Genomic DNA, 15,828 nt, shown 5'->3' with positions numbered 1-15,828 from the left:
TCAAATCTTCAGTAAAAATAGTGAAATTGAGCAACTTTGAGAGCCCGTAGCATCCAAACCCGACGTCGTAGAGCCTCGTTCGACACGGCATTCGAAAGAGCGCATTTTTTTGAGTATCTGAGACCCATTTGGGTACTTTTTTGGATCTCGGTTCGCGAGAACCCATCTAGTCCCAAACCCTCGAAAACAGCTGTTTTTGGGGTGTTTAGACCCGTACCAAAGCCACAGGGGGTGTCGGATTTCGTCCAAGTGTCTTTTCGGCAGTTCGTATACATAGAAGGAACCGATAAAACACCACAAGCGCCCGCTCCTAGGATGTCGCCGACCAAGTGGTTTTTTTTTGTCTGGAGCTTCTCAAGGATTGGTGTTATGTGTCTCAAATGACCCTAGTTTATGGTCTAGTTTGTTCACACTCCATGCATTTGTACAGTTTTGCGCACAATTTTGAAGATGCTAACTTTTTCGTTTACATTTCCGCTAAATCAATATTGCTCATGCATACATACGCATGCATAAAAAGTGCATGATTATTCGTTTAAGAAGTTCAGAAGAGTTTCGTGTGTGCTTAAATTTTACGAAGCAATTAAGTACAGAAACGTAGCATCACGTTGAAATGAACGTGACAAAATGTCACGTTTCTTCGAACATTGTGTCACATTCGTTTTAACGTGAATAAGCGCATTTATGGCTGATTCAGGTCCAAACGAATGTGATTCAATGCTCAAAGAAACGTGACATTATGTCAATTCATTTCAGCGTGATGTCACGTTCCTGGAATGAGAGTGAAATGTTGTTGTCTTCTCCAGATCTCGCCAGGGACGCGGCCCAGCTGGTGGCCGACTTGGCCGACCCCTCGGCGTCTTGCAGCGTGACGGTGCGGCGCGGCGACCAGGGCGTGGCGTGGCGCGGCGAGGCGCGGCTCCCGGAGGACTCCGGGGTCCGGGTGCTGCTGTGCCGCCTGGCGTGCAACGGGCTGCTGCGTCCGGAGCAGCGCCACGGAGGTGAGTCTCTCTTGGTCCACACGCACTACAACGTGATTGTACAAATGTTGTACGAGACATGACAGTTTTTTGAGCGCACGAAAATTTGTTCGCAATTTGTACGAAAGCGGAGATTTATGCGCACTTTGAGAATCTAAGAGTCATGATCATGACTAAAATTTTGGGCACTAAAATTTTCCTCACCCAAATTTGGGTGAGGAAGGTTTCCTCACTCAAATGTGGGTCATAATACTGTGCAGCCATAGGCAGCTGATACACCGCGTCTTCACCCAATTTTGGGCGAGGAAGCCTTCTTATTAAAGGTATAAAGTATATCTTGCCCAAAATTGGGTATTGATCATGACTTTTCCATTCTCAGTGACGCAACGTACATAATCTAGAGGTCATATATGACCTCTTATCTCTGTATGTGTTGTGCACTTTTGGCGTCAGGAACTTTTGTTTTCCAAAGTTAGTGGCCACCCTGTCTCAGCTCCAATTTCATTAGGCCCTATGCTTATTGAGAGTGTCTCGATGTTCACTACAAACCTAACTGTCTACTAAGTACGCACTTACAAACGCATGCTTGCAAGTACACACTTACAAACGCATGCTTGGCCAAATACACACTTACAAACGCATGCTTGCAAGTACACACTTATAAACGCATGCTTGACGCATGGAGTTAACGGCGTCAAGCATGCGTTTGTAAGTGTGTACTTGCAAGCATGCGTTTGTAAGTGTGTACTTGGCCAAGCATGCGTTTGCAAGTGTGTACTTGCAAGCATGCATTTGTAAGTGCGTACTAAGTAGACAGTTAGGTTTGTAGTGTTGATGCCGGGCTGTAGATCTGCTCCAGCAACGTCCTGACGGCGATCCAGACAGCGTGGAGCCCGAGCTAGGGCCCGTCACCATGGAGAGCCATGGAGCCGTGAGGGTCGACTGGGACCGCGAAGCAACCGCCGTGGGTGGCGTGGCCGTGGCTCGCAAGAGGCAGCGCCAATTCTTTCGGAGCGCGGACGACCAGTCGGTAAGTCAGTCAATATGCAACTTTCTTCAGTGGGAATCCTATACTGGTACGACTACACTGGACTGTTTTCGACGGGTACTTTTGTTCCTCCTTTGCAGTCGTCGCGACCAGCGGTTTCCTTCCTTGATATCACATGCATCAGCTCCAGAGTGGACGTCAAGGCCATGACTGCTCTCTTGAAGGGAGGAAGTCTTGAGCAGGTGAGTACGCCCTTGTGTGCAAATGCAGTCTTGACAAGTTCGCAGTAAAATGCATGCTTGGCTTCGTAACTACATGCAACGCATTTGTACTTTGGATTGTGTACTTAGACAAGTATGCTGTTAAAAGTACTATGCACTTAACTAAGTGTACAATTTCAAATGAGATCGGCGTGAATCGTTACAGGGCTTCTAGAAATAACTTTACGTAAAAATTTTTCAAAGGTATGGCCTTATCAAGCACTCGAAGGGCGTGAATGACTGTTATGCCCATATAGGCGTAGTTTTTGGCCCGTCTCGTTTATTTTTTGTTAAAAAAAACGACGGAGGGACGGGCATAGTATGATCCCTGCTGTGCGTGCGTTAGACTGTCCCACGAAAAATTCGATGTTTGAAAATGCAACCTTTCACCCCGGACTTAAGTTCCTTATGTAAAAAAAGGACTCCATGATTTTTTGCAGAATTTTTGAACAGAATTTAGAGGTCGCGCATCGGCAAAAACACGTTTTTTGCCATTTTTCTCGACTTTTGAAGTATGCCCCACCCCCTCTCCTTAGTTGGACTTCTAGTGACCCCGTGACGTCGTTCTGTAGGACACCCGACCCTCCTAAGCCCATCTAGACCCTCAAATCGGCACCCAAAACGATAAAAATAAGTCGAAAATTTCATAAAAAGCTGCAAAAGTTGTGCAAATGTTGTGTTTTTTGATAATCTGACATCACAGAACGATAGAGCGTGAAAAATTACGTAGGGGTGAAGACAAGTGAGCACGCCACACGGTCAGTTTCGGTTACGGGTAAAAATCACAGGTTTTTACAGGGCCTGAATTTCACCATCTCGGATCCGGTCCAAACTTGCACCAAATGTTGCCCCCATATGGGTGAGTAAGCCCACAAAGTTTCAGCCCCCTAGCCCCACGCGTTCCCGCGCAGTGGCCATTCTTATTTTTCTCTAAATTTTCCTTGTACCATTTTTGCCAAATTGCATGTTTTCTAAAAAATCGGCCTACTAGGTCCCCATGACATTATTCTCTGGAACCGACATCGGTTCTAGGGGTAAAAATCTGTGAGGAATCCGAATCTGGCATCGGTTTGACGATAGCACTACGGGAAAGAGCCCAAAAACGCGTCTAAAGTGAAAAAAAAAAATTTTGTAGAGGTTTGGGAGATGTTATACGGCACACACCCCGCAGTCCAAACTTCGAGTTTTTCCTGTTTTTCCATGAAGGGGACACTATAAGCTTGCTTTCAAGCCCATAGCTGATATTGTGTATGGGTACCGTTTAAGAGCTATACCTATGCTCAAAATTGAGATTTTCGTAATTTTTCTATTTTCCTACAACACTGTTAAAATGCTGTGGTGGATAGAAAAAAACGTTTTAATGAGAACCTCAGGTAGTCTTTTTTGTAAAGAATTTTCCGCCGAACACAATGGTATGCGCGGTTTGCCGATTGGAGGTCTTAAACGCCGTCAATCCCCAAAAAACGATCAATTTTCGACAAATTTCGGCAAAATTAATGAAATAAGTTCAGTGGCGAAAACGACTGTGTTCCCCCACACTCAGAGGCATGTCCGAGGGGTCAAAATGATCCTTAGGACTCCCTCTTTCATAATCAGTAATAAAAAAGATGGCTATTGGCTTCCTTTGGAACCCCAGACAGCAAAACGTAAAAATATAACCAGATGCAATTTAAATCGCCACACCTATGGTTCCTCTGGTGTGGCGTGTGTGTCTTGGGAGGTCGGACGCACGGCCCTGCACGGCTCTACTCGATACTAGAGCCTTGCCGGTGCGAAACGGCAGGATCTGCTGAGCGGCAGGATCCACTGCGCGGGAACGCGTGGGGCTAGGGGGCTGAAACTTTGTGGGCTTACTCACCCATATGGGGGCAACATTTGGTGCAAGTTTGGACCGGATCCGAGATGGTGAAATTCAGGCCCTGTAAAAACCTGTGATTTTTACCCTTACATAAGCGCGAGCGAAATAGAACGCCCCCGATTTATTGTGTGGAATGATGGCGTCCCGACGGAAGAAGAGGTTGCACTGGCTTGCCGGTGCTGGCTTGTAGCTTCATGATGAGCTACGTCAAACAGAGAGTCTAGCTGGTCTATGAATGACTGTCTCCTTAGCTCAAAGGTAGGTGAGCCTGCACCCTCTTCTTCCGTCGGGACGCCATCATTCCACACAATAAATCCCAAAACACAAACGACGATTCAAAACAACGCTCGCTGGGCGGTTCGTTTCGTGTGCGCGGCAAAGCACGCGAAAAGGCGGCGATGTAAGGGAGTATGGGGCGATTTGTAACAGATTTTTGGAATCCTCTATACAAAATTAAGAACATTCTGCATATCGGTGTCAAACTTGTGCCAGTTGAGCAGTCTGGCCCTTCATCTAGACTGTGCAGCTCTATGGGATCAATCTGGAGTCCGTAATCTTTGAAATCTAAGACGCTTTCCAAACCCTTGCATGCTGTTACGAATCGCCCCAGCATGGGGTGATTTGTAACAGCCTTGGGGCTTTTTATAACATCCTACACATTAAATGAAACATCGTCGGGAATGTTATCTCCTCCAGCAGTTGTTCATCGGATGTCCTGCAGACGCCGTAAAATCTGCATTACAAGCTGCCGTTGACCGCCTCAGCATTAACTGGCCGGCTATGTAAACCCTAACCTCACTTTTTTCAATTTGGAGGAAAGAATAGAATAACTCGCTTTAAAATGCATTTTGAGCTGTGTAAATGTATTGGAATTAGGCAGCAGATGATTCGAGAAAAAATTCAAGCATTTTATTGCAAAAACTACTTTAATTCTTGTTTTTATACGGGTCTGTTACGAATCACCCCAAATGCCGGCTACGCGAGAAATACGTCCCTAACTATCACTGGACAAAGTAAAAGCAACTTATGCCACGTGGTTACATTGCAAAGGGGTCAAGCTTCGAGGCCCCAACGGTACTTCGATGGTGATTCATACCTGGGGAGCCTCTGACAGAAACTTCTTTGAACTCAAAATAAAAGATTTGCCTGTTTTCGGTGTACCCTATATTTCAGACGCCCTCCAAAACTATACCTGAGCACCGATCACATCCGCTTCGATTGTTCAAGGACCCTCTACTTGAAGCGAAAGAGGGGCCATACTCAGATTTTCCTCTGCTCCCTCCACTTAAATTAACAAGGTAGGTTTACGCCAGACCGCATCTTGTCGTAACAGGCTTCGCGATATCTCGCTGCCTGTTCCTCCAATCCGCGGCTGGCGTACCTACCTTGGCCTGCGGCGCTAGCCTGCCTTCGGCAGGCAATGCTTGTCCACCGTCAGTTACTTCTAATTTCTTGCATACTGGGGGGCTCCGCCCCCCAAACCCCCCTTTATTCTAGATAGAGTTGCTTCATCTACAAATTACACGATCTTGACCCTTGTAACTTTTTAACTTGTCGGGGCTGGGGTCACCGCCCCCCCAGACCCCCCTTCCATCAAGGCAGGCGAGATCTGCTTGCAGAAAACTCGATTTTTCGCCGTTTTTAGGGTGTTTTTCGGCTATAAAAACTGAACCAGTTGAGCTAGGATAATGAAATTTCGCGTGTGCCGAGCCAAGAACATATCTAATGAGCCTGCAAAATCTCAGCAAGATCGGCCGAGCCGTTCAGGAGGAGTAGTGCGCACAGACACACACACACACACGCAGACAGAAAAAACTTTTCAACCCCACTGGAGTAACGGGCTTCGCTATCGCTCAGCCAATAAACGCATTTGTTACGAACCGCCCCTGTTACAAATCGCCCCATACTCCCTTAGTTCCCGTGACTAATGACAGGAGGCGCCACCAGCGACCCGCACCATATATTTGTACTTTTATTACATGCAGAGCTTTTATTTCGACAAATTTCATATAAAACAATCATCAGATGATTCTTGACATCCCACAAAAGGAATAAAAGCCCACACTTCAAGTTTTGAGCAGGAAATGTATAAATTCGTGGGGGCGTTCTATTTCGCTCGCGCTTATGTAACCGAAACTGACCGTGTGGCGTGCTCACTTGTCTTCACCCCTACGTAATTTTTCACGCTCTATCGTTCTGTGATGTCAGATTATCAAAAAACACAACATTTGCACAACTTTTGCAGCTTTTTATGAAATTTTCGACTTATTTTTATCGTTTTGGGTGCCGATTTGAGGGTCTAGATGGGCTTAGGTGGGTCGGGTGTCCTACAGAACGACGTCACGGGGTCACTAGAAGTCCAACTAAGGAGAGGGGGTGGGGCTGGGTGTGGTGTGGTGGTAGGGCATACTTCAAAAGTCGAGAAAAATGGCAAAAAACGTGTTTTTGCCGATGCGCGACCTCTAAATTCTGTTCAAAAATTCTGCAAAAAATCATGGAGTCCTTTTTTTACATAAGGAACTTAAGTCCGGGGTGAGAGGTTGCATTTTCAAACATCGAATTTTTCGTGGGACAGTCTAGCGTGCGTCCGTCCGTCCGTCCGAGGACTTCCCGTGGTCCGATCTTAACCAAATTTGGTATGCAGCCTACTTGGGTGACCCTAAGAACCGCCCGGTGGCAGCAAATCCGATCCGAGCCCCGGGGGGCGCTGCTGCAGGTGCATCATGGTCTACATGGGGTCGAGGAGGATTTCGGCAACGGATACAGCTAAGAGGTCATCTTGGGGTATTTTTGGAATCGGGGCGACGAAACAAAACCAACGGTGCCAGTTTCAAGTGAATCGGAGAAGTTTGGACCCGGGTTATCCCACTCTACAAATCAAAGAGTGTACCTAGTACGCTCTAACTGAAGCATGCCTGCAAGCACGCTCTAGCTAGCGCATGCCTGCCAAGCATGCACTAACTAGTGCATACATGCCATGTACACGCTACCTGAAGCGTGCATCTAGTGCATAAGGGATAGGAGGTTGCCTGCATCAGGAAGCGTGTACATGGCATGTATGCACTAGTTAGTGCATGCTTGGCAGGCATGCTCTAGCTAGAGCATGCTTGCAGGCATGCTCCAGTTACAGCATACTATGTAGAGCATAGTTTTTGCATTGTTTCTGATGTTTTTGAGGGCGCTGATGACGAAAATAACATTTATTTTGACCCCAGACTCAGGTTCAAATCCCGTCAGGGTTAAACATGGGCGAAATTTGCACATTCCCTGATGAACGGGACGGGCCAAAGTTGCCGATGTATGTCGCTACTTTTCCTGTTATTATTCCTCTGTTTTTACTGCGTGTGGCTGACGCTCACACACTCTGAATTTTGTGGTGAAGATTCTCTATATTATGGTGAAAATTGTCTGTATTGTGGTGGTGCAGCTGACTTTATAACATGCCATTTCGAATTCTTTGTACTTTATTGATATTTTGACCAAGTTCGTTTGTCTTATGGAGAAAAACTTAACCGTAACATGGTGCTTTTCAGCTTTTTACCGTGAGACATTAATAGTACATTGTTTTTCCGCGTTGCAGGCGCACTCCTTGGTGGGGCTCCAGTGCAACGTGGCCCCAGCTTGGAGCCAGAAGGTGCTGGAGCTGACGGCGCCCCACTTGAAGGGTCTGCAGGCGGTGTCGCCCTTGCAGAGGCACCTGGACAGAATCCTGGTGATGCCCCACCTGCAGGCCTTGTGCCTGACCAACGTGACCGGGCAGCAGGCTAGACAGGTGAGGCTTCACTCTGCATCCCGCTTGTCATCGGACTATTTCTGCACTCACACTGAGAATTCAAACGCCATGAGTATAGCGTCAAGTGGTGCAATGCATTTAGCATAGGGCCTTTTCGGAACGCATTGCACGTAAGGTGCAAAATGGCTATCGCATTGCACGCATGGTGCGATGTCTCAGCTGCATTGCACCATACGTGCTATACTCATACACTCTCACCCCAGGAACGTGACATCACGTTCAAACGAATGTGACAAAATGTCACGTTCCCTAGAGCATTATGTCACATTCGTTTGATTGTGAATAAACTTATTTAGGGCTGATTCACGTCGAAACAAACGTGACTCAATGCTCGAACGAACGTGACATTTTGTCACATTCGTTTGAACGTGTAGTCACGTTCCTGGAATGAGAGTGTAGCGTTTGGAATTTCAGTGTGTTGTTGCAGGTACGAATATTTCGCAAATTACTATGTATATCGAGATCTGTATATTTATGCCCAGGCATGCTCAAAATAATTTGGAATATCAAACCTCTTTCTTTTTCGTGAGGCCTCAAACGGGTTTTAAGGTGTTGAGAGTGTGCAGGTGTCCCAGATGGCGTCGCTGCGACGGCTGGAGCTGCACTGCCCCCTGGACGCCCCACTGCCGGAGCTGCTGCTGCCGCGCGCGGTGCCCCCCGCGGGGCTGCGGTGGCTGCGCTGCGGCGTGGAGCCCCTGGTGACGGCGCTGGCCCTGGTGCAGGCCCACGCCAGCACACTGGAAGAGTTGCAGCTGGTGACAGCCTCCGTGGACCCCGCGGGCTGCCCCGACCTGGTGACGGAGCTCAAGCGCTGCAGTCTCAAGAACCTTCATCGTGTCGTGCTGCTGAGGCACACTGCCTACGGCGAGCAGTGCCGCCACGACCACCCCTCCTGCAAAGACCAGCTGCAGCGACTGTGGCTCATGTTTGGCGAAAGCGACTTGTTTGCAGACATACTGTGCAGCGAATGCGACAAGGCCGAATTGTCCAAGTCTGGGCCTTGATCAAGTTTGTCTTATTGTTTTGTCATGTTATTATCTTAATCTTTCGATTGGAAACGGGACCGATATGTCTCCGTGAATGTTACAAGGCCGAGCTGTCGAAGTTTCGGTCTTGATCGAGGCTCCTCTATGATTCTATTCAGATATGTTCTGATATGCAATAATTTTGATTTCCTGCCTATTTATTTGTGTATTAAAGACCGGGGTTCTAATCTACAGGGGTCTCGGTTGAGGTTATAAAATTATTTTCTTCTGTCGTTGACTTCTTTATTCGATTGAAACGACACTAATACGTTTAACATGTTTGATATACCTTATTTATTAAGATGAGAACGCTGTGTATGTCCAAAAATTATGGTTCCTGCTCTCTTATAGATGAAATAAAGACTTCAGCGTCCAGGGTCATGTGATCGTCCTCATCATCCAGATTCATTGGTGTTGTTTCATACAAACTTCCCTCATCTGTCTGGTCACGGCTGGGACTACACCCATCTACTGTAGATCGAAAGGTAGTTGGGCTTCATTTCCTTCAGTGTTAAATCAAAATCCGGATCTAAGAACATTTTACTCGCTTTAAATATCCCTTATTATTTAAATCAAGTCCAATGCCCTTACGTCTGGATCTTGACGATGGCAAGTCCATTTCATCTCAAGTAGTATCTGCTAATATAAATTCTCATTGTACTTCTTTTTTAATAAATGCACGAAATTTTACTTGGCGTGGTTTTGTTTTTACACGATCCTTTAGTTTCGGACTAATCTATCATTTCATCATTCTTTACTACTCAGTAGTGAAATAGAGTTGCGGGTAGAGTGGTGTCGGATTTGTTTTCTGGGCTTTGGCTAAATCGGCTGACGCCTGTTTTGCTTCGGTTAAGGCTGGTAGCGGATTCCGTAGTTTACGGCGCTCTTGCTCTCTAACGAATGCCCTGTGGTTTCAGATTCCTTTTTCCCGGAGAGAGAGGCCTGGCAGGAGGACTCCCGGTCGTCCTTGGGGCTGAACTCGACTGATGCTGACAGCAATGCTAGTCGAGGCTGGGACGGCGGAGATGGTGAGCCACGATGTATTTCTTGTTCTTGTGCACGATGAAATGGGTGCTAGTACACAGCTGTGCGAGTGCACTCATGTATACACTCAAAAGTTTGTACTAAGAACGGCTTCTGTAGTACGACGCGTTCTCTTGACTTATAAGAAAATACGGGGCAGTTGTATTATAAACTCTAGTTTTATGAAACTGTGTGTTTTATATTACCAAATTAATCTCAGTATTACAAAAGAAATTGCGTCTTAATATTTTCGGGTGGTTTTTGTCCTGTCATTGTACTGTGCTTAAAATGTTTTGTATTTCGAAGAAAGCAGTTGTATCGTTGTATCACTAATCAGGCGGCTTTGTATTACTAGAAAACTATTTCATAGTGCATCGGCACCGTGTGTTTTAATATAATATAGAAGAAAGTCTAAGACTCGTGTAGACTTTCGTTCAGTAGTGTAGAGAAAAGTCCTTAGAACTTACTTTTGAGTGTAGCTTGGCGGAGCATACTTTCATCCAATCTACTTGAAAACACATTCCTTGTCCAAGTACACTCAGATGGGCGTAAGTTAATTTAGGCGCACTGTTATAGAAACTTAATCAGTGCACACTTTTGTCAGTGCTTGCTTACCTGTTGGTGCATACGTGGAAGTACGTCGGATAGATGTGTACTTGCAAGCATGCGTTTTCAGGTTCACAAAAGTGATGACGCCTTTTCTGAATCCTCAAACTGAACACGCTTGAACAATAAAACATCTCAAAGTATTACACCCCAAGTTTTGCGACCCAAGAAAGAGCCTTAGCTACGTGTTATGAGAGGTAAAACGGGTTAAACCCTCTCTAGCTTCAAAGGTGATCATTTACGGCTGTAGGGTCAGTTGGGGTAATAATGGGACAGTTTGAATAATAAGGTTTCCACAACTCTACAATGGCGAGTTGGAGTGTTTCTAATGCGTTTAAAGGATAGGGTACTCTGTTCCACACCATTTGGCGTTAAAATAAGATCAAAAAGTCATTTAATTTTGCAGTTGTGTAAAATAAACTGTTAAAATTCGGACTTTTAAGTTTGGGGTAAAAATGGGACACGCTGGGGTAAAAATGGGACAAGGGCTTAGCAGTGGTAAAACAGGCCTCAAAGTTTTTCAAATAGACACCACTTTATAAAATTCGATCCGTCTCAACACGAGGAACAATAAATGTCATCACTTGCCACAGGTTTTGATGAAAAATGAAAGACATTGCGCTTCAAAAGAAATTGGGTGCAATTTGACCTTTTGCGACTATTTGTTAATTTCAAAGCCCATTAACTTTTTAAGTATCCGTCCAAACCCATAGCATGTGTTGACATTTTTTGTTTGTATTGTCGAGGCCTATCTATTTCCGTTCAGAGATGTCAATTCGAACAACTTTGAAAATTTTCTCCCTAAAGGCCACAATTTACCATTAACTGAGTGTCCCATTTTTACCCCAGGAGTGTCCCATTCTTCCCCAAAGTGGTGTCCCATTTTTACCCCACAGGAAAATTCTACAATTGCAAGTTAACGAATGCATTGATGTCAAAATGAGTTGGTGGATCGAAATCCTCGTTCTTTTCGCTTTCCAAAACACTATAATACTTCACTTTTCTGTTTATGGGGGTTTCTGTAGTGTTCTAATTAGATGACCTCTGCGGCATTTTTCCAACCTTTAGAAAACCCATAATTGCCATGTTTTGCTTGATTTCTTAATTCTCATTTCTATGAGCAGTCATTGTCCCGCCCAATGAAAAATGGAATACTAGACACCTCAATGAACATTTTAAGCACAAACATGTCATTGTAGGACGTTTTAAAATGCCAAAACTCGTCAAGTTTAGAAAGTGTCCCATTTTTCCCCAAGTTTTCAGTGTCCCATTATTACCCCAACTGACCCTACTAAGGTCACAGTGACACATTTCCATTTATGCTCTTTACCGAGGGGGTATGCACTCGCGTAATAGTCGGTTCACTCTATCTGTAATAGCACGCGTAATAATACGCGTAATAGTCGCGTAATAGCAGAAATTGTCAAAATTTCATCAATTTTGGTGTGTTTTAGGCCGTTTTTAGCTAAATTCCGATGAATTTGTGGCGTAATAGCGTAATAGTCGGTACACAGGTTCAGAGAGCGCATACCCCCTCGCTCTTTACTTTCCTACGGCGGTGGTCTCACCCCACCAGGTAATGAGGGTCTCCGCTGTCTATTACCAGTACACTGGTACTCCCGGGTCTGAAAAGGTGAATCGTCAAAATTGAGGAGTGACTCCTTCATGGGGGCCGTTTCCTTTCCGTCTTGTGTAATGCCGGAGCACTTCACGAGTAAATGCGAGAAAGTAGCATGCGCTGGAGTGCTTAGGTGGCGTCCCCTTGAAGTAATCACGAGCTCTGGTTGCAGAATCGGCTGAAGGGGCTGAAAATGACTCGTGGCTGCACATAGCTGACACATTCTCACTGGCCTCGGATGGCAACGGCACGGAGTGGATGGGAACTGAAAAGTTCGTCGAGGATTCAAGCAACTCTGGAACTGCCCCTGCCTCAGAGGCGGAGTCGATGGCACATCTCACAACTCGCGCAGGGACGGGCGGCACACTCGAGTGTCAGGTCTGCGGCAAGGTGTTCATGTCCTGCTACCACCTTGAACGTCACGCCAGCCACCACACGACGGTCAAGCCTTTCCAATGCAAAGTGTGCAGGAAGACGTTCCATTATGCAGTCAGTCTGAGCGCGCACCAAAAAAAGCACACTAAAAAGTGGGTAGGCCGTAATTTTCAATGCGACTTTTGTTGGCGAAGTTTTCATAGCTCTAGTAACCTCAAAGTTCATAAAAGAACCCACACTGGGGAAAGGCCTTTCGACTGTCAAGAGTGTGGAAAGAAGTTCCGGTACCTTGTTCAACTGCGAAGCCACCAGAACAAGTCACACTAGATTCCATTCAAGTGCAGGATTCTGAGTCTTATACCCGCACTATCGTAGTTTGCCAGTTAAACGGAAGATTTCTTATGCACAGCGTTTCTAGAATTATGCCTGTATTTATGCCTGTATTCATTTTGTCAATTTGGGAATGTTCTACCATGATTTTTTTTGTCCCCATGTTTGTCAGTATATATTTGAATGCAAAATGTGCCCGAGATGCATGCGTCTCCTGTTATGTTACGGATTGAAATGAATTTATCCTTTTTGTTTTTTTGTTTTGTGAACATGATATAGCGTATCATCATCCAATAAATTTCTCTGCGCTGAAAACAATCTATGTCCTTTGAACTGCTACTCCTCGTCTACGGTGTTCTGGAATCTGAACCATGGCCATCCATGGGCTCTCGCGGAGTTTGCGGGTTGAAACCACGTTAGTAAAGGCACCCAGCTGCACTGTAAAACGAGGCTTCACATGAAAAACCCGTCTCCTGGGATTCCCAGATATATCACTCTTTTCACAAGAAGAACTCCTGAAATTTCCATGAAAATTGTTCAATTTGCAGGAGGCGGTTACTGCAGTGAAACAGCCTCAGGGAAAATTTTGCGGTTTCGAATACTGTTGGAATGTCGATCCTACTTCTCGCCCAATTCGAAAATCTGGGAGTTGTAAAATCGACTTTACTCTGCAAACTCAACGGTTTACTTGGTACTCTTCCTTTGGCGAGTACCCTCAAAAGTTCTCCCTTACGAGAGTGTTCTCATCATCTGAGCACACTCACGAGTGTTAAATACCCTTCACAAGGCATCATTATTATGACCTTGGCGTGACTGGCATGCCCTCAAGGGTATAGTGAAGTTAAGCGACGCTCTGCTGTTTCGATCTGCTATTTCGCTTACCATGCCGTCTTTCGTTTGCAGGTTCCACCAACGCTCTGGAAGGCGCTTCGTCGTCTTCGGCGTCGGACCTTCAAGGCAGCACCGTCGGTGGACGGCACTCCGACTCCACAGGTAAACAGAAATCCTAGGGCTGCTATTCAAAGTGCCCTGATTCAAGTTTTCATATTGTCATTTTCAAAAAAAGAATTTCATCTTGAATGCAAGCAAATTTCTCCAAGTCTGATTAATTAGGGCAACTTATTATAGGATTATTTTGGACAGCTATCTTTGTGCCAAAATGTTACGTAGAAGTAGGTCAACAAATCTGTCAACAACTTGTGAAGTTTCTCCGGACATCGCACGCCTGCCACAAAATTGGCAAGCCGGTTTGAATGCTAAAAATTGGCAAGCTTGGCCTGGTAAAACTCCCCAGCATGCCGAATTTGAAGCAATCAAACATACCACTGGCTTTGCAGTGTAACCAGAACCTAATATTTCTGTAACCGTCTTGTCAATCTTCTTCGTTGGACTGCACCCTATTGGTTTCTGCAACGGGCATGCGGAAAATGCGAGGAAAAATGCAAGTCTTAGAGAGAATGCGGGAAATCTCACGGAGAAGATTGATAAGAGGCTGCAGGGAACGTTATTGGGTTTTGGAAACGGAGAATTGTGGGGAAAAAAAATTACTCCGTGGTATTATGCTTGTTTAAAAATAAAAATGAACCATGACCGAATCAGGAATCGTGGAACCTGTGCTTCTTGTGGAAACACTTTCAACTTACTCTCTTGTTCGTCCCAAATGATCAACTCAAGGGACTTTGGTAGAATTTAAGTTACGATTCTCCACCCTGAAACGACCACATAACATCTTTGATCCAGGAACAAACTAATTTGGTTCAAAGAACTTGATGAATCCTGCTCCTCCCGGTCTGGCAAGCCTTCTCACTCACGCTCGCTAAACTAAAACCAATGTTTCTTTCAGATGTGTTCAGCGGTGCTGCGTTTCCGAACGAAGAGGAGCAGTGGTCGTTTCCTGCCTGTGAGCCGTTTTCGCCGGTCGTGGGGGCCGGAGTAAGCAAGCTCGTCCGAGGAGAACTTGTCCAAGAAAAGCTCGCCCAAGAAAAGCTCGTCCAAGGAAAGCTCGTCCGAGGAGAACCCGTCCAAGGAGAGCTCGCCCAAGAAAAGCTCGTCCGAGGAGAACCCGTTCAAGAAAAGCTCGTGCCGGTAGAGACACCACGGGCGTTGGAGCTCGGCGAATGCAGCAGAACGCTCACCTCGGTCGCGGCGTTGATCGAACAACAAGCTCCGGACACGAAAAGAAGAGAATTTCACTGTCAGTACTGCGACGGCGTACTTCGTTCCCTCGGCGCCCTGGAACGCCACATTGCAGAGCACACCCCCGAGAGGCTTTTCCAGTGTCAAGAATGCAACGTCCGGTTCTTTCTTGTCGATAGCCTCAACAAGCACATTAAAGGGCACATGAAGGTCCACTCTACGAAGTGGCACACCTGTGAAGTATGCGGTAAAAATTTCAGCAATTCCTTTCTTTTGAAGTCGCACCAAAGAATCCATACGGGGGAGATGCCTTTCTTGTGCCAATTGTGTGGAGGGAAGTTCCGCTATCCCGCCAGTCTTAGTTATCATATTGCCAAGTCCCATTGAGGACGGACTCCAGCATGAATTTGTCTTGTTACTGAGAAGCAATCATTTTAGCGTTTTGCTTCTTATTGTGGTGGTATATTAGTTTTTTTGAATATATAGAGACTTTATATTAACCTCATATGTAGACTTTTTTTGTTACATTTCAAACGCTTAAGAAATATATTCTTTTGGTATGTGGACAAACGCTTCAGAAATATGTTCTTTTGGTCTGTGGACTTTGTTAGCATTATTTGACGGAATCGTGTACCTGTGCCCGCTCACACTCTCCAGATGCGAAGAAGCAAGCGATCCATGGCTTCCACTAAACCGCCAACGTCTTGAACATTACTGATAATGAAGCCAGTCAAGAAATTGGTCGCTCATATTAATTGGGCTAGAGTGATTCCGTTCAAAGATCAACAGGATAGATGGCTCTCACAAGATGGGTTTTTTTTTTTCAGACCTCTGAC

The 15,828-nt window shown here is 45.7% G+C and overlaps 2 protein-coding genes across 2 annotated transcripts; both read left to right on the top strand.

Annotated features, from left to right (window-relative positions):
- The first annotated feature begins 895 nt into the window (after nucleotides 1-895).
- On the top strand, nucleotides 896-9,285 carry LOC117645790. Its single transcript, XM_034386214.1, has 5 exons — nucleotides 896-1,001; nucleotides 1,829-2,010; nucleotides 2,109-2,210; nucleotides 7,667-7,858; nucleotides 8,446-9,285. The coding sequence occupies exons 2-5, from the start codon at nucleotides 1,894-1,896 to the stop codon at nucleotides 8,881-8,883; spliced, it is 849 nt and encodes a 282-aa protein (XP_034242105.1). The 5' UTR covers nucleotides 896-1,001; nucleotides 1,829-1,893; the 3' UTR covers nucleotides 8,884-9,285.
- LOC117646571 (zinc finger protein 184-like) lies at nucleotides 9,207-15,563 on the top strand. Its single transcript, XM_034387613.1, has 5 exons — nucleotides 9,207-9,219; nucleotides 9,267-9,389; nucleotides 9,822-9,932; nucleotides 13,760-13,849; nucleotides 14,700-15,563. The coding sequence occupies exons 1-5, from the start codon at nucleotides 9,207-9,209 to the stop codon at nucleotides 15,377-15,379; spliced, it is 1,017 nt and encodes a 338-aa protein (XP_034243504.1). The 3' UTR covers nucleotides 15,380-15,563.
- Nucleotides 15,564-15,828: the final 265 nt, after the last annotated feature.

This window comes from Thrips palmi, unplaced genomic scaffold (assembly GCF_012932325.1).
Source record: "Thrips palmi isolate BJ-2018 unplaced genomic scaffold, TpBJ-2018v1 HiC_scaffold_19, whole genome shotgun sequence".
Taxonomy (NCBI): Eukaryota; Metazoa; Arthropoda; class Insecta; order Thysanoptera; family Thripidae; genus Thrips; species Thrips palmi.
Note: the sequence above shows the minus strand (reverse complement) of the source record. Positions and strands in the feature narration are given on the sequence as shown.

Coding starts and splice junctions, on each gene's coding strand:
- LOC117646571 (XM_034387613.1), top strand. Junction 9,390..9,821: donor CATCTACTGTAGATCGAAAG/GTAGTTGGGCTT, acceptor CTGTGGTTTCAG/ATTCCTTTTTCCCGGAGAGA. Junction 9,933..13,759: donor AGGCTGGGACGGCGGAGATG/GTGAGCCACGAT, acceptor TTTCGTTTGCAG/GTTCCACCAACGCTCTGGAA.
- LOC117645790 (XM_034386214.1), top strand. CDS start 1,894: ATGGAGAGCCATGGAGCCGTGAGGGTCGACTGGGACCGCGAAGCAACC. Junction 2,211..7,666: donor AGGGAGGAAGTCTTGAGCAG/GTGAGTACGCCC, acceptor TCCGCGTTGCAG/GCGCACTCCTTGGTGGGGCT. Junction 7,859..8,445: donor CCGGGCAGCAGGCTAGACAG/GTGAGGCTTCAC, acceptor GAGAGTGTGCAG/GTGTCCCAGATGGCGTCGCT.